We start from the raw sequence: 15,038 nt of genomic DNA, 5'->3' as shown, positions 1-15,038 counted from the left end.
AATCTTTTCTATGAATTGTTTGAACAAAACACACTCTGAAAGAATCGATCAAGAACTGAATCACAGAGCGTCGTTTTTAAATGAATTGTATTATTGTTGAATGTAAATGTTATAGTTATTTATTTATTTATTTATCATTTGACTGCAACTGGGACACGGGAGAATACAGTAAATATGTTCATTAATAAAACTTATATTTTAAAAGATTTATTTGAACATTTAGGAGTGTGTTGGGATGTCAGAGATCATATAATTGACGTGATTACGCCCTGGCTGTAAGAAATCACCGAATCGCTTTTGTAACCTGTTCTTTGAAGTGGACTGTTCAAAAGAACCGATTCACAGAAATGAATCAGACTTCTTATCCAACGGTGATGGGCGGGGCACATTTAACTTGAGTGCCAACGTCACAGGAAGTAAACAGTAAAGGCGGGGCTAAATACATATTGCTGTTATTGCCTCCTTGTGTTTTTTTTTTTTTTACTATCATTGTAACCAGTCTTCGCTACAGTAAGTAGTATTGCCCTGGGTTTATTTCATGTCAAATATGGACTGAATTTCGCTTATGTCATCACGCATAAGCGACAAAGCAGAGCGTCAGCGGAAGTCTGATGATTATAGAGGGAGGACAATTCTACTGTTTGTGACTGATCGAGTGAAATCGTGTAACACAGATCTATAATCAGAATAAATCTTGAACTTTGTTCCTGTTATCTGACTGGATACTGCAGCTAATCCCCGTACAAAGCTCCACAGCTCTCACTCTCCTCCTCCTGAACAGAGTTTGTTTACCCGAGAACTTGATGAATCTTCTCAAACGTGCTACCTTCATTTTCTCTGAACAGCCACTAAGTCTGGCAATTGGTAAGATCGGAGTTTATCAAACTATAAGTAGGTTCAGAAGAACGGAATGCATGGACTTAACTGTTCTCTTCTCGGCGTGGTAACTGTAACCATTACAATTGCAGCAGTGTTGCTGTATGATAAAGGTAAATGCAGAGTCGAGTGCCACATGATATACACACAGTGGGATCCAAATGCTTCCAAACTTCTTTAACTGAGTGCATTTTTAATGTAATTAAAGTATAAACGTAACATTTTGAGTGAACTCTTGGCATTTGTGTTATCCAGTACGATTGGGGCACATTCCAAAGGTATTCACATGTCACAAATATGCTTATTTGACATCATTAAGCATCTCGTATAGGTTTTATTCATTTAAGGTCGTTCAAACTCCAAACAGCGTATTGTCAGGATTAAAGTGAATCACACTGGAAGTTATGGACCGCACTGTGTTTTGTTATTTTATTATCAGTTTTGTGATTTGACTCAAACTCTCAAGCGTAACTCGCATTTCCAAACACTGAGCACAACAAGCTAAGCTCACAAACTGTTTCCTACATGTATTCTTGGAGAGATTCTCAAAGCTATCTGATTGTTTGCATCGCCGAGCCGTGAAGCGCAAGGTTGTGATGACGTAGTACACAACATTGCGGTGACGTTCTCACTGTTGTTGGCGCGGTAAACACTGGCGAAGTTCTAAGCAGCTTTGCATAAAGCAGCTCAGTTAATCTCGGCGATTCGGCGAGGCCTTTGTCGCTATGCGCTCGGAAACCGCATGAAGCGTCGTCGAAACGAGGCCTAGATCCGCCGCCTGATCGATGCGAAGCCGACTTGGATTGCTTCGACCATCATGTTAGTGAATGCAACGCGCGGTTTCCTGTGGTCGGACATGGAGACCAGAGCGCTGTTGAATATCTGGGGTGAGCACGACGTGCAGACGGCGCTGGACGGAAACTTTAGGAACAGCCACGTTTACCGAGACGTCGCGAACCGTTTGTGCGAACTGGGCTTCGATAGGACACCAGACCAATGCAGAATACGGGTTAAGAGCTTAAAGAGGCAGTATTTCCAAGCGAAGGAGGGATCCAGGAAAAATGGGCAGTACCACAAGATGTGCAAGTTCTACGACGAGATGGAGAGGATACTGAGCAATAGGTCGTTAGTAGAGAGGCAGGATATTGATAGTGTTGCGGTTGGGGGAGATGAAACGATGGATGAAGATGCTGAGAGTACTGAACTCTTGCAGGAGGCTCACATGGATGGCAGTGGTGAATGCTCCTTTATGGAGCATCCGGTCAAAACTGAGTACCCATCCTGCCCCATTCCGGTGACAGTGGGAGGCATGAGTATGTCAACTTATTCTGATCCGTCAGAAAGCAATGATCTGCCATCTTTAGCTTAATCGGTCTGGTTTCCCGTGTGTGTGTGCGTGTTAATGTTCATGTGTTCTTCTCTCAAAGGTTCGTTTCCAACCAAACAGAGCAGCCTGGCGAAGACCAACCCACCCTCGACCTCGTCCAGCAGGCCACGGAGAAGCAAGAAGCGTTTCGCCAACATGTCGCTGGAGAAGCTGATGGAGAAGTTCTTGGAGCAGAGTATGGAGGCGGAAGACAACTTCTACAGGCTCGAGGAGCAGCGTCTTCAGGCCGAGGATAAGCGCAGGGAGGAGGAACATTCCAGAGAGCTGCAGATGCTACAGATGTTGGGACAGATTTTCGCTGGCATTCGCACACCCTCTCCTGCACCGCAGGCCACTCCGCAGCCCTCTTGTATCCCTCAGACTAACCCTGCCGTACCCCTCACTCGCCCCCCTTTTGGGAATTGTAACCATCCGCATGCCTTGACCGAGTTTGCCAGCCACAGCCAACCAGCTGGCCCAGGTCTGCTCATGGAAGAGGGTGACGCTCAATGTTCGTGTAGAGTTGCCATTTATTTTGAATTACCATTTGTTACACAGTCATAAAGCAGCGTTTAACACAATGTTTTACTGCTAAAGTCCCATGAAAAAGAATAGCTCACCTCACCCAAATATGGAAATTCTGGTGTTTTTATTATTATCACTATTTCAGTGGAACAAAGAGAGATTTAAAAGAATTTTGAAGTATGTGTTTTGGTTCTTGTACATTGGGTTCATTCATTTTTTTTACATTTACTTACATTTATTTACATTTATGCATTTGGCAGACATTGTTATCCAAAATGACTCAAATCGCATTTGAAGTACACTTTTACATTTTTACTAGCGCTTGGGAATCAAACCCTGGACCTTGGCATTGCTAGCAGCACACTCTACTGTTTGAGCTGCAGGAAAGATTCTTTATTAAATATTTAAAATGGAATAATGACAAACAGCTTGATTACTAGATTTCAATATGTGTCAAGGCACGACACGCCCCCTTTCTGCTGATTGGTCAACCAAAGATGAGTCTGTGCCATCAACAGAATAATAATCTCACACTGCTGTAGTTGTACAGATTTTTAAAGTGTTTATTGCAACTACATTTCGTCTCTTTCTCTCAACAACTGGACTAAGAAATGCTTTGACCCAAATATTCAAGGTATTTATGTATATTCGACTTCTTCACATAATGAAAAATCAAGTCAAAGTCGTCAAAATCAAAAAAAATTTAATGAATGAAAATGGCATTGTTTTCTACATTTTCTGCTCTTAATATTACATTAAAAAGGGAATGAACTCAATGTACACTGATCTATTTTCCATACAATGACGATGTTATATTGTGATGCTCCAAAACCATAAAAGTGGTCCGTACAGCCATATTCCAAATCTTCTAAAGCAATATTATAGCTTTATGTGGAATAAACTAATATTTTAGTCATTATTCACTGATAATCCTCCCTATTGCTTAAGCTCTGAAATACAATTTGCGTTCACATTCAGACTTCAAAATAGTAGCAGGTTTGATGTCATTGGTGCTAAAAGATTGATTCTGTAAAATGGGAAGTGAGAATTCAGAGCTACAGCAAAGAGAGATTTTTGGTAAATAAAAGCCTGAATTTCAAGCTCAAATGGCTTCAGAAGATTCGGATATAGAGCACAAGTTGTATGGGCTTATCATTGTTTTATGATGGTTTTGGGCCTTATGGAGCTTCACAGACTTTCTAACTATGAACAGTTGTTGGATGGAAAAGAACTGAAAATATTTTCAAAAATATTCTCTCTTGTTGAAAAGCAACAACAGTAAAGTAAATTATGTGAAAATGATGACACAATTTTCATTTTGGTCAACTTTTTTTCTTTTTAAAAAAAAAAAGTACAAACCTTTTAAAATTACTAGTCTAATCCCAATGCATGGAACTGTAGTAAGATGGTCTTTTCTGGATGAATTTAATTATTGTTACTATGTTCTTGTCTCAGTCATAGAGCGCTCTTTCTCTCTGGGAACGGCAGCAATGGACAATGTCATTCCTCTTGTAAGAAACACAATTCCTCCACTTACGTCCAAAAAACACAAGGGTCAGGACGGACGCATTGGAATCATTGGAGGATGTCAAGAGTAAGTTCTGCACAGATCTTTCTCAGGGCTATACACTTACTAAATTACTATGTAAGCAGCTGTAGTGAAGCTTCAGTGGGTTCTGCACATGCATGGCTGACTAATCGGATTAAACCTTTTTAAAAATGAGATATTTGGGGAAAATGATCAAACTTTATATTAGGTAGCCTTAACTACTATGTACTAACATTAAATACTTAAGACAAAAAACACTAAGACTATGATTTACTGTGTAACTAACTACGTGTTGTTCTGGAAAATTTCCAATTTTTTTGGTAATACTTTAGGGTATATAAAGTTGTATGTACAATAAGTATATTGTATCTAATGGTTAAGTATAAAGGTTATTGCACACCGAGTCCGAAATTTTCTTATGCGTTTTTCGTATTCGTCATCCTTTCCTATCAAAATGCTTGCTACGGATGCGAAAACGCAGAAAATCGAACCTGGTCCGGATTTTTTTATGACGGACGAAAATTTCGGAGGCAGTGTGTAAATGTGATTGACACAACGTGAGGTCATATTTATTTTTTAACGTGCAAAAATTTCGGACGAGAATTTCGGACTCGGTGTGCAATGACCTTAAGACTATCTAATGTAAAGTGTGACCAGGAGAATAAATAAAAAAAAATGATAGTTATTTTTACAGTTTTAGGGCATTTTTCTTATTTCCTCTTTTTCGGTGCTGTTATGTTTAGACGGTGTAATTTCTAGAGCATGCGCCTAACTTGCTCACTTTTTCACTTTCAACCACATATACCATCAAGGAATGCTCTGCCACAACAGCATTTTATAAGGTGTTACTGTTTATTCTGTCTGTATGTGAATTTGCTTGGTGAAACTTACATTTTTGTACTGTTTTTTTTAGGTACACAGGAGCACCTTTCTTTGCAGCTATCTCGGCTTTAAAAGTAGTAAGTATTCTGTTAAAAATTCAGTCCTTTTTGTCTTTGCATTTTGTCTTTTTATACTTTAGTGAGATACACGGAGTGAATTGTCTTCATAATCCATAAGTGGATCGACTTTGACTCAGAATCCTGAACAAAAAATGTATCCACAAATATATTATGCAGCATTAATATTATGTTTTTAACATAAGAAATATCTCTTGAGCACCAGAGCAGCATATTAAAATGATTTTTGAAGGATCATGTGACACTGAAGACTGGAGTAATGGCCATCACAGGCATTAATTACATTTTAAAATGTATTCATTTTGTATTTAATTTATATTAAATGGAAAACAATTATTTTAATTTGTATTCATATTTCACAATATAACTATTTTTACTGTATTTTTCATGAAATAAATGGAGCCTTTGTTAGCATAAGAGACAAAAACATTCTTACTTAGCTTAAAATATTGAACAGTGTGATACAATTTAATGTCGTCAAATGAGAAAAAATAAATAAATAAACAAATGTGCACTGACCTTTTAAGCTGGCAAAATGGCAGCTGAAATATGCTCAAATGCTGAAATATTGGCAGATATGTCATTCCATTACGTCTACTCATCCTGCCTGTTTTCCAGGGAGCCGATCTGTCTCATGTGTTCTGCACCAAAGATGCTGCTCCAGTCATCAAGTCCTACAGTCCTGAACTCATCGTCCATCCAGTGCTGTAAGCAGGAACTCTTATTAGACATAATCCTTGATTGCAAGTGAATTTTATGATATATCTCTGGTGACCAACAAAAGAGTTTCTGATAAGTAATTTTTTAGGATCTCCAGGGATTTTTGATAAAGTCCTTTTTACCAGCTGAATCGCATTTGGTTTATTGCCATGTCGAGAGAGATTTGAGCATGATGGTGTTGTTTCTCCAGAGATAGTCCCAATGCTGTGGAGGAGATCGAGAAATGGCTGCCCAGGCTTCACAGTCTGGTTGTGGGACCAGGTCTGGGGAGGGAAGATATGCTTCTTAAGAATGCTAAGGCAAGAAAAAAAAAAAAAAACATCTCTTCCATCTTTATTTGACCATCTAACTCTAGCACTCTCTATTCTAATTCTATTCTTTAAAAAAAAAAAAAAAACTTGAAAAGACCCTTTTAGACTTGCACTCTGTTTATTTACTAACCGCTTGTTTTCTTTTAAAAAAAATAAACTAACACTTGCTTCTCTAATCTTTTTGTATTCTATCTATTTGTTTTCTTTTTATTCATTATACAATTAACACAAGCAAAAAAGGCCTCTAACGCTAGCTTACTCTATTCTTTTTCTATTCTATCAGTTTTCATTTTATTTATTATATAATTTTTTTTAAAAACCTTGCTAGTATGTGTACTGCATTAAGCTCACTGAGACTTGTTACAGCACTTGCATATCATTGATTTTTTGTTGATTTTGATTGCTTCCATTTTCCTCATTTGTAAGTCGCTTTGGATAAAAGTGTCTGGTAAATGTAAATGCAAGAGAAATGATAGCCTACCATTTAAAAAAAAAAAAAAAAAAAACACCTTGACTTTTTTTGTGGCAATTTAGTTAATAATATGAAACTAATTAATATATTTTCTTTTTAAAAAGGTAAATTCTATCTGATTCCCTTAAATAGTGCCAACCACAAACTTTGATAAACCTCTTGTTCTAGAAGCTTATGCTTAAATACTTAAATCATTTGTTAAAAAAAGGTTTTGTAGACCATTATAATAATTTTGTAATGTCGTTCACTGCATAACATTTGTCATGTCTCAATTTGTTATTTTATAGTTTTATTGACTTTTGTTTTTCTAAAATGTGGAAAATAAGTAGGTGTGTCCACACTTTTCACTCTTAAGGCCATTGCACACTGAGTTAGAAATGTTTGCACGTTGAAAAATAAATACGACCTCAATCACGTTTTGTCAATCAAGTTTTCACACTGCCTCCGAAACTTTTGTCCGTCATAAAAAAAATTGGATTGGGATGACGAAAATCCAGAATGACGATTGTCAAGTTCATCCACTTCGTCTCGCAGCACAAAACACTGTAAAGATCCTTGCACATGGAGTTCACAGAAATTGGTGGTCTTCTTTTAATATGCGGCTCTAGTATCGCTAGCAAAGCATCAAACAGAGCCACTGACATCCTGAAGTAAGCATTGCAGGGCTCGCAAAATGTCAAAATCCCTGGTAGCCCTTCGGGCAGGTACTCTTCAGATTTTGGTAGCCCGAAAATTAATTTAACTAGCCCGAATTAAAAAAATTACTATTTTATTTTATTATTATTATTTTTTTTTTTTAAATATAGAAAATCAGATAGGAGTTTAAATGTCAATCAAAAATATTTTCAATAGACAAATATCAACAAATATGAAGGAAGGAATTTTATTTCACTATTTACAGGGTATCTGCAGAATTTTTAAAAATATATTTAAGGCAATTTATGACCCATTTTAAGAGCTGCACAAGTAAAACAAACACAGAATGAGCGGGGTTGGACAATGTCTATGGTAACATACAGTTTTGAGCCATAAAATTACATGATTTACAGTTCAGATACAGGTTTTCACAAAAACAAAATTCTTATACAACAGCGTTTCAGGCTATAGACCGTTTTTATGAAAAGGGATCAATCAAGCATATAAATTATGTTAATTTAAAACGTATAAATATTACTGTCTTAATTGTTTAGATTTTTAGAGGGCACATCAACTTCTTTCTCATTTACAACTCTTATGTGTTTGCTGCGTAAAAACATGAGTTGATATTTGCATTGATCTGACCATAAACATCAAGAAAGGCTTATTGGAAATGCAGATTTACACTCTGCCACGAGGTGGCGCTTTAGGAGCGCTGAAATACGGGCAGGCGGTGATACATTTTGGTAGCCCGACTGGAAAACACAATAGCCCCGGGACGTCGGGCTAGCGATTTTGCGAGCCCTGCATTGAATCGCCCGTGATGATCCCGCTGCTCATTGATAAGGAGGGGGAACTCTCCGTCCTCTCTATATCTCAGGATTGGATGGACCCAGTATTTCCTTTCTTTTTCTCTTTTTAAGAAGCGATAGGACAACAAAATCATCCTCACTGCTGGAAGACTCCATTTAGTACTGTTTTGCGAATCTTTTAACAACGGATTAATTAATGAGCATTGGACTCAGTGTGCAAGGTTTCTGTGCGTAATGCGTACATTTTTAGAATGATGAATACGAAAAAAACGCATATGAAAGTTTTGGACTCTGTGTGCAATGACACAGAGTGTCATTGTATATTTTAGTATAAATTAAAACAATTGTTTTGTAAAGTGTATTTCTAGAGAGCTTGGCAATATTGTGTGTTTTCACATCTATGTTTTTGTGGGTTTAAATTAATTAATTTTTGGCATGTTTTGTTTTAGGAGATTATTGAGAGGTCAAAACTCAGAGGAATACCAATCATCATTGATGCTGTGAGTACTGTTTTCACTGACACTTCTGATGTTGCTGATCAATATGCTTTCATACTGAGCATATTGGCAAAAGACAATAGATTTCGTGTACAGAAGGAGGGTCAGAGATCAGAAATGGCTTTATATATTATGGTATTGGTGATGTATTGCATAATGTCTGAAATGATGTTAAAGCATGATCTTGAACTGGCACCAGTGTTTTACTGAATTAGCAGGCTAAGGATTTGCTGGATAAAATACTCCCTGTGTGTATGTATGCTTTGCACATTCATGTTTGTGTTTCTTCACAGGATGGGCTTTGGTTAGTCGCAAAAGAACCTTCAGTCATTCAAGGATATCAGAGAGGAATCCTCACACCCAACTTTATGGAGTTTACCCGTCTGTATGAGGCCATGGTGAGTTTTGAATGTAGTAATATCCTCTTTGTCCTTCTCTATGTAATATCTAAGGCTCTTTTTACATGTGGTATTGACATTCATCTCATCTTATCAGACTATACTGATACTTTGCCGGGTGTTGTATGCAGCTCAAATGTGTCTCATATGCTCACTTGTGATCAGATCACCTGACAGAGATGTTATTACCATCTATAAACTGAGCCTTTGTTTTTACAAAATTGCTTTCACTGCATGCCCAGTTCCAGAATCGGAGAACAGAGGTGCTTCTGAAATTAGTGAGGGTGCTTTAGTAAAGTGCAGATGTAATGAACCTAAGGAACAGCTCCTAAGCACCACCTTACCAAGAAAAACAATATACACTCAAAGGATTGTAATATTTGCAAGTCATTACTTTTACACAGCAGCATTTCTAAAATCCTCTTGAGGGCAAAGATGTGTTTCTGACTCATAATACATAGTTGACGCAATAAAAAAAACACAGTATAAATGTTTTTCTATTAGTTTCTTAGTGTACTTTCACGTTAATTAATACACATATTTTGACTTTATCCCAAACATTGTGTCAATCACTGAAACTTCAGAAGTGATCCCACATTTAAATGCTGCTGTCACTCCTGGCATTTTGTAGGCATTGTGTGCATGGCTGTTGGTCTTCTTAGCAGCATAAAAAAACTATTCAAGTTCTGAATGGATGAATGAATGAATAAAGTGTGCAAAGAGTGCTTCTTTTATTATCACTGTCACTCATTTCACTTTATCACAATCTGTTGGCCATTGCATTTCTTTTACTTTTTTTTTTTTTTTTCATTTAGCAGACTTTTTTTTTTTTATCCAAAACAGATTACAAATAAGGAATACAGCAAGTGATTCATCATAGAGGCAAATAAACACGAGAAGTGCTCGCAATACAAAGTTTCAAACAGGGTTCAAGAGATCAGTTGCTCAAGATCTACATTACTCAACACTGCAAAAACACACTATAAACAGAAACATTTGATGCTCTCCAGATGTGCTGTTACTACATTTTCAGCTGAGGGTGCTTGTCACCTCTAGTAACCCTGTAGAACTGGGCCTGTTTCACTGTTGTGCTCTTTCTAGACCAGAGGTGTTCGATCCTGCTCCTGGAGGACCAAAGTCCTGCAGAGTTTAACTCTAGCCAGCTCCAACAGCTGGAGGTTCTTAGTGAGTCTGAAAACCTTGATTAACTGGTTCAGGTGTGATTGGGGTTGGAGCTAAACGCTGCAAGACACTGGCCTGCCAGGAACAGATTTGGACACCCCTGTTCTAGGGTTGTGGCTAGAAGGGATACAGCTCTGACCGGAAATGAACAATGAAATACATTTTCTACCTATTAGATTGTTTTATTAATGTCTACACCTACCCCAACCCTAAACCTACCCCTTACAAGAATGAAACAATAGTAATTATTGTTGTACAGTGTGACAAAAATTACGTTGTTATTGATGTGTGCACATGCCCAGTAGCGCTATATGGATCCCTTCTAGCCTTAACCCTGTTCTAGACCACTGGTTCTCATCCAGGGACCGGTGGCCACTGGGGGGCCTCAGCAAACTTCCAGGGAGCCTCAAATAAGTCTTAAAATTAGGGTTGTAAAGGGGTTAAATATTTTTTTTTTTTTTTTTCCAAGAAACTTTCCATAGGAAGTTAAGTTGGGGAATTTTGGAAATTTTCCCAGTTGGAATTTGCAGGAATTAAAGAGAATTAACTGGATAATTTTTCTTTCAAACTGTATAATATACAAACACAAATATAAAAAAAATCCCTTTAAAAATGTCAGTTGGTGCACGTGGCATTGTTCTGTAGTATAAGATTAGAAAAAAGCTTGTAAAAAACACTAATTAAATGCCATGCACAGATATATAAATAGTTAGATGGAATGGTAAAAAATATTTTACAATTGATGCTGGACAGATTAATAAAAATAAGCTAGATAAACAAAGGAACACTCCACATTTCAGCACGCCAAATCAAACTATAACCTACAACTCCGACCGACACAAATGAGTAAACAGACAGTGCAATTCTACACTTATGGTTTCCTACAAATTAAGAAAATACAAAGGATTAGGCTACAACATCACTGAACTAAAGATCTTTTACTGTGCAAATCTGCACGTATTTACCTATTTGCCACCTATATCTTATTCCTATCTTATAATAGAGCACCTGCCTCAATATCTCTGTCTGTTTACACTCCAATTGATGCACGTAACAAAACAGAAAATGCTGCTACTCCTACTCTGCCTGCCCGAGATGAGACTTCACTTTACACCAACGATCTAGGCGCAGCTGTCACAGAACATGCCACAGCCAAAGTGAATTAATATTAAAAATCATGTGGATCAATCGCAGTGTCGGGTGGCTGTACACAGTGAGAGATCTTGAGACTTGCGCGACGCTTTGGTGCCACTGCACACGTGCTCCATAACGGATTAAAACTGTTATAATATGAAATAATATATAAGCTATATAGGTGGAAAATGGGTAAGTAAATATAGATTGGCATGTTTTTTTTTTGTTTGTTTTTTCAAAATATTGAGGCAGGTGTAGAAAGGAATAAAATGTACTGTAATAAGTGTAGAATTGCACTGTCTCTTTACTCATTTGTGTCAGTCGGAGTGAGAGAAGCAGTGAGAGATGTTGAGAGAGGTGGAAAGCGTTTCGTTAATAGTGAATATTGACCTATTGTGCGTACCGTTGTTGCTCCCGCTGTTAGCAGGGGATAATCGCGGCATTTTAGGGTAAAAAAGACAGAATTATGTATTGTGCCATGAAGGTTGTCTGTTCGTTCACACAGGCACGAACTGATTGGCACTGACAGCTGCCTTTAGTGGAGTCTTTACCGATTACCTCCATTAATCAAAGCGTTCAGCACGGTTGTCTGTGAGTGACTTCACTTCCCAATACAAACACGCCCCCTAGTATAGTCCCGCCCCCTCACATTGATTGACAGCTTTCCGTGTAGACATCGGAAATTCAAATGCAAAAGGAATTGCGATTTCATTTGAGTTTTGGCAGGTTACATGCGCGACGCAAAGAAAGTGAAAAACCAAATGTGGTAATTAATATTGCTATTTAAATATGACAGGCTCATAACTCGTAAGACATGGGAAATACAATTGCAAATGGACTTTGCTTTTTAGTTAGTTAAAGTTAGTTAAACTTTAATAGATCAAATATATTTACCATTGTAATATCATCAAAACTTACCTGACTGCTCAAATGCAGTAGTGTGACTTCAATAATCCTGCTGTAGTGTGCAGATTGTAGAAATTATTTGTGCATGTGAGAAATGTGCAGGGTAGAAATTCAACTGAATTTGCATTAAATCTGGTTGTTTTAACCAAGGCCATGCTGCAAAATGTTTTTTTTTTTTTTAGATTAGTTTCCTAATCTGTAATTTTGCCGTTTCCAGTTTATTTCCATGAATTCCTATATATTCCTGTTAATTTCATATATTCCCGATGATTCCCTTGTAAAGTTTTCAACTTAATAAATTCACAGAATTTTGCAACCTTACTTAAAATTATTTAAATGTACTTGTATTAAGACATTTTTTATTGAAATTAAAAAAAAAAAAAGTTCAACAGCTTAGATAAGAGGGATTTTGAATATTGTTTTGGTCAAAGGGCGGCCTTGGAGTCCAAAACAATTGAGAACTACTGTCCTAGAAAATTCTATGGAAGCCCGTTTCCGCCACTGAATAAAGGCGACTTTTTATCTCGCAATTCTGCCTTTTTATTATTATTAGAATTATGAGATATAAACTCGCAATTGCGAGTTACAAAGTCAGAATTCTGAGAACATTCTGAGAAAAAAGTATTTTTTCCCCCTCAAAACTGGACTTTAACTCCCAATTGCGAGTTTATATCTCACAATTCTGTGGGGGAAAAAAACGGGCTTCCATAAAATTCCTTGTTTTGCCATTAAAAAAAATTCTAATATAAATAAAAAATCTAATCAAATCAAAACAATTAAAAAACCTTTACAGACACCTAATGCATACAATTGCAGTATACATGCTAAATCAAACTTTGATTTCAGCATCATGAACCTCTGGACAGCACCGACCACAAGAGAAGTGCTCAGCAACTCAGCATCGCCATGGGCCACCTTACCTTGGTTTTGAAAGGGGAGGAGGACATTATTACTGACGGAAAGAACAGTAAGTGATTTTCATTCAGACTTCATAATGTTCCAGTGCACTGTTTTCTGTCTCTAACATGTTGCTTGTCTACCTGCTCTCAGTGCTGACCTGTAGTCAAGAGGGCAGTGGGCGGCGGTGTGGAGGACAGGGAGATCTGCTCTCCGGTTCCTTAGGAGTCTTCGCCCATTGGGCGTTCAGCTCACCTCCAGATGCAACTAAAGGGTAAGTAGCTCCATTTTCAGTAGTTATTTAACATGTTATTGCACATTACTTTCAGTTTAATAGTAAATGTTCCTTTTTTCCAGCATGAATCCCTCGCTGGTAGCTGCATTCGGTGCTACGTCTCTGACAAGGCAATGTAATCGTCAGGCCTTTCACAAACACAGCAGGTCTACCACCACCTCTGACATGATCCAGGAGATAAGCAGTGCTTTCAAGAAGTTGTTTGAAAGCTAAACTACATGTGTGTATCCATTCTTTTTCATGGTCATTATTAAGACTAAAGGTCTGCGTCTCAATGCTACTCATGTTAAATAAAAGTGAAGTGCATTGTTGAGCACCCTTTTTCCTTTTATTTTAAAGTGCCTCTTTGTAGTTCTGCAATACAGTTTCAACTACTTCTCCACTTTCACGTGTGTGGTGGCCCTCTATAAACGTCATACTTTTTTTTTTTTTTTTTTTTTTTTTTTTTACATCTATGTCTTTAGATGTGTGTGTTATGTTTGTGAGTGTTTAGATTTGTATCTGATAACCCACCAAGAGATAACACTGTCCCTTTATGAATGAATTGCTGTCTTACTATTAGCTGCAATTTATTTATTGGTCTGCTTGAAAATGTTCACTTTCAAGTATTCAAACAAATGCTCTACCTTTATAGTGGATGTTCTCCTTACATTAAGCTGTTTAACACCTTATTTTCTGTCAATAACTCACAATCCCTATTTAGTGTGTGGGACAAATTACAAATAATTGAAAGTGGCTGTCACTTTTCGATATAGTTTGCTATCCTACTTATTAAACTAACATGAAAGTTTTACTTATAACTGTTTCTGTTTTGTTTACTCTGTAAATACATGAATGTGTCTGGACGTGATTTGGTTGGTAAGTGGTTTGGCAAGAGGTTTATTTTTTAAATCAAATGGGGAAGAAACTTACAAAAGGTGTTCCATTTTAAAAGGTTTGATGTTAGTACTCATATTCGTACTACGTTTAAAAGCGCATATATATATATATATATATATATATATTTTAACTTCATACCTCCTTTGCAATACACTGTTAAAAAATGCATGCAAATACCTTTACATAATGCAAAATTAGTCAATCTGCAACAGCAGTTTAGTATGACAATCCCTGAAAAGTTTATTAATTATTACTAAAATGTCCCTTGTATGTTTTCATATAGGAGATCCTTTGTGGTATTGTAATAATAGCCAGTGTTGGGCTCATTACTAAAAACAATTTGCATGTGACATGGAAATTTCATCCTTTCATCCACAAAATTAAAATAATAGCTGTATTTCCAGCCGCTATATGAATTTGATTTTAATGATTGAATTTTGGAATTTTAAATCATTAGCAATTGTGACAAAAAGTAAGTAGTAACTAGCCCTTTTTTTTTTTTTTGGATTGTAACTGTAATGTTATTACTTAAATTTTATTAGTAATTAGTTACACAACTAGTTACCAGGGAAAGTAAAATTATTACTGTAACTAGCTACTGCCCAACACTAATAATAGTTAAAC

The 15,038-nt window shown here is 36.9% G+C and overlaps 1 protein-coding gene across 7 annotated transcripts; it reads left to right on the top strand.

The window, feature by feature from the left end:
• Nucleotides 1-409: 409 nt before the first annotated feature.
• Nucleotides 410-13,979, top strand: naxd (NAD(P)HX dehydratase). Of its 7 annotated transcripts, none has more exons than XM_058786437.1 (11): nucleotides 410-510; nucleotides 2,304-2,753; nucleotides 4,223-4,361; nucleotides 5,230-5,275; nucleotides 5,894-5,982; nucleotides 6,186-6,294; nucleotides 8,676-8,726; nucleotides 9,017-9,121; nucleotides 13,190-13,310; nucleotides 13,394-13,514; nucleotides 13,598-13,979. In XM_058786437.1, the coding sequence occupies exons 2-11, from the start codon at nucleotides 2,399-2,401 to the stop codon at nucleotides 13,746-13,748; spliced, it is 1,287 nt and encodes a 428-aa protein (XP_058642420.1). In that variant the 5' UTR covers nucleotides 410-510; nucleotides 2,304-2,398; the 3' UTR covers nucleotides 13,749-13,979. The 7 variants fall into 7 exon arrangements, with proteins under 7 accessions (XP_058642420.1, XP_058642419.1, XP_058642422.1 ...); XM_058786436.1 differs by lacking the exon at nucleotides 410-510 and adding an exon at nucleotides 522-864; XM_058786435.1 differs by lacking the exon at nucleotides 410-510 and adding an exon at nucleotides 868-989.
• Nucleotides 13,980-15,038: the final 1,059 nt, after the last annotated feature.

This window comes from Onychostoma macrolepis, chromosome 09 (assembly GCF_012432095.1).
Source record: "Onychostoma macrolepis isolate SWU-2019 chromosome 09, ASM1243209v1, whole genome shotgun sequence".
NCBI classification, from domain to species: domain Eukaryota; kingdom Metazoa; phylum Chordata; class Actinopteri; order Cypriniformes; family Cyprinidae; genus Onychostoma; species Onychostoma macrolepis.
This window is presented reverse-complemented; position numbering and strand designations above follow the sequence as displayed.

Coding starts and splice junctions, on each gene's coding strand:
- naxd (XM_058786433.1), top strand. CDS start 1,694: ATGTTAGTGAATGCAACGCGCGGTTTCCTGTGGTCGGACATGGAGACC. Junction 5,983..6,185: donor CTCATCGTCCATCCAGTGCT/GTAAGCAGGAAC, acceptor TTGTTTCTCCAG/AGATAGTCCCAATGCTGTGG. Junction 9,122..13,189: donor CCCGTCTGTATGAGGCCATG/GTGAGTTTTGAA, acceptor CTTTGATTTCAG/CATCATGAACCTCTGGACAG.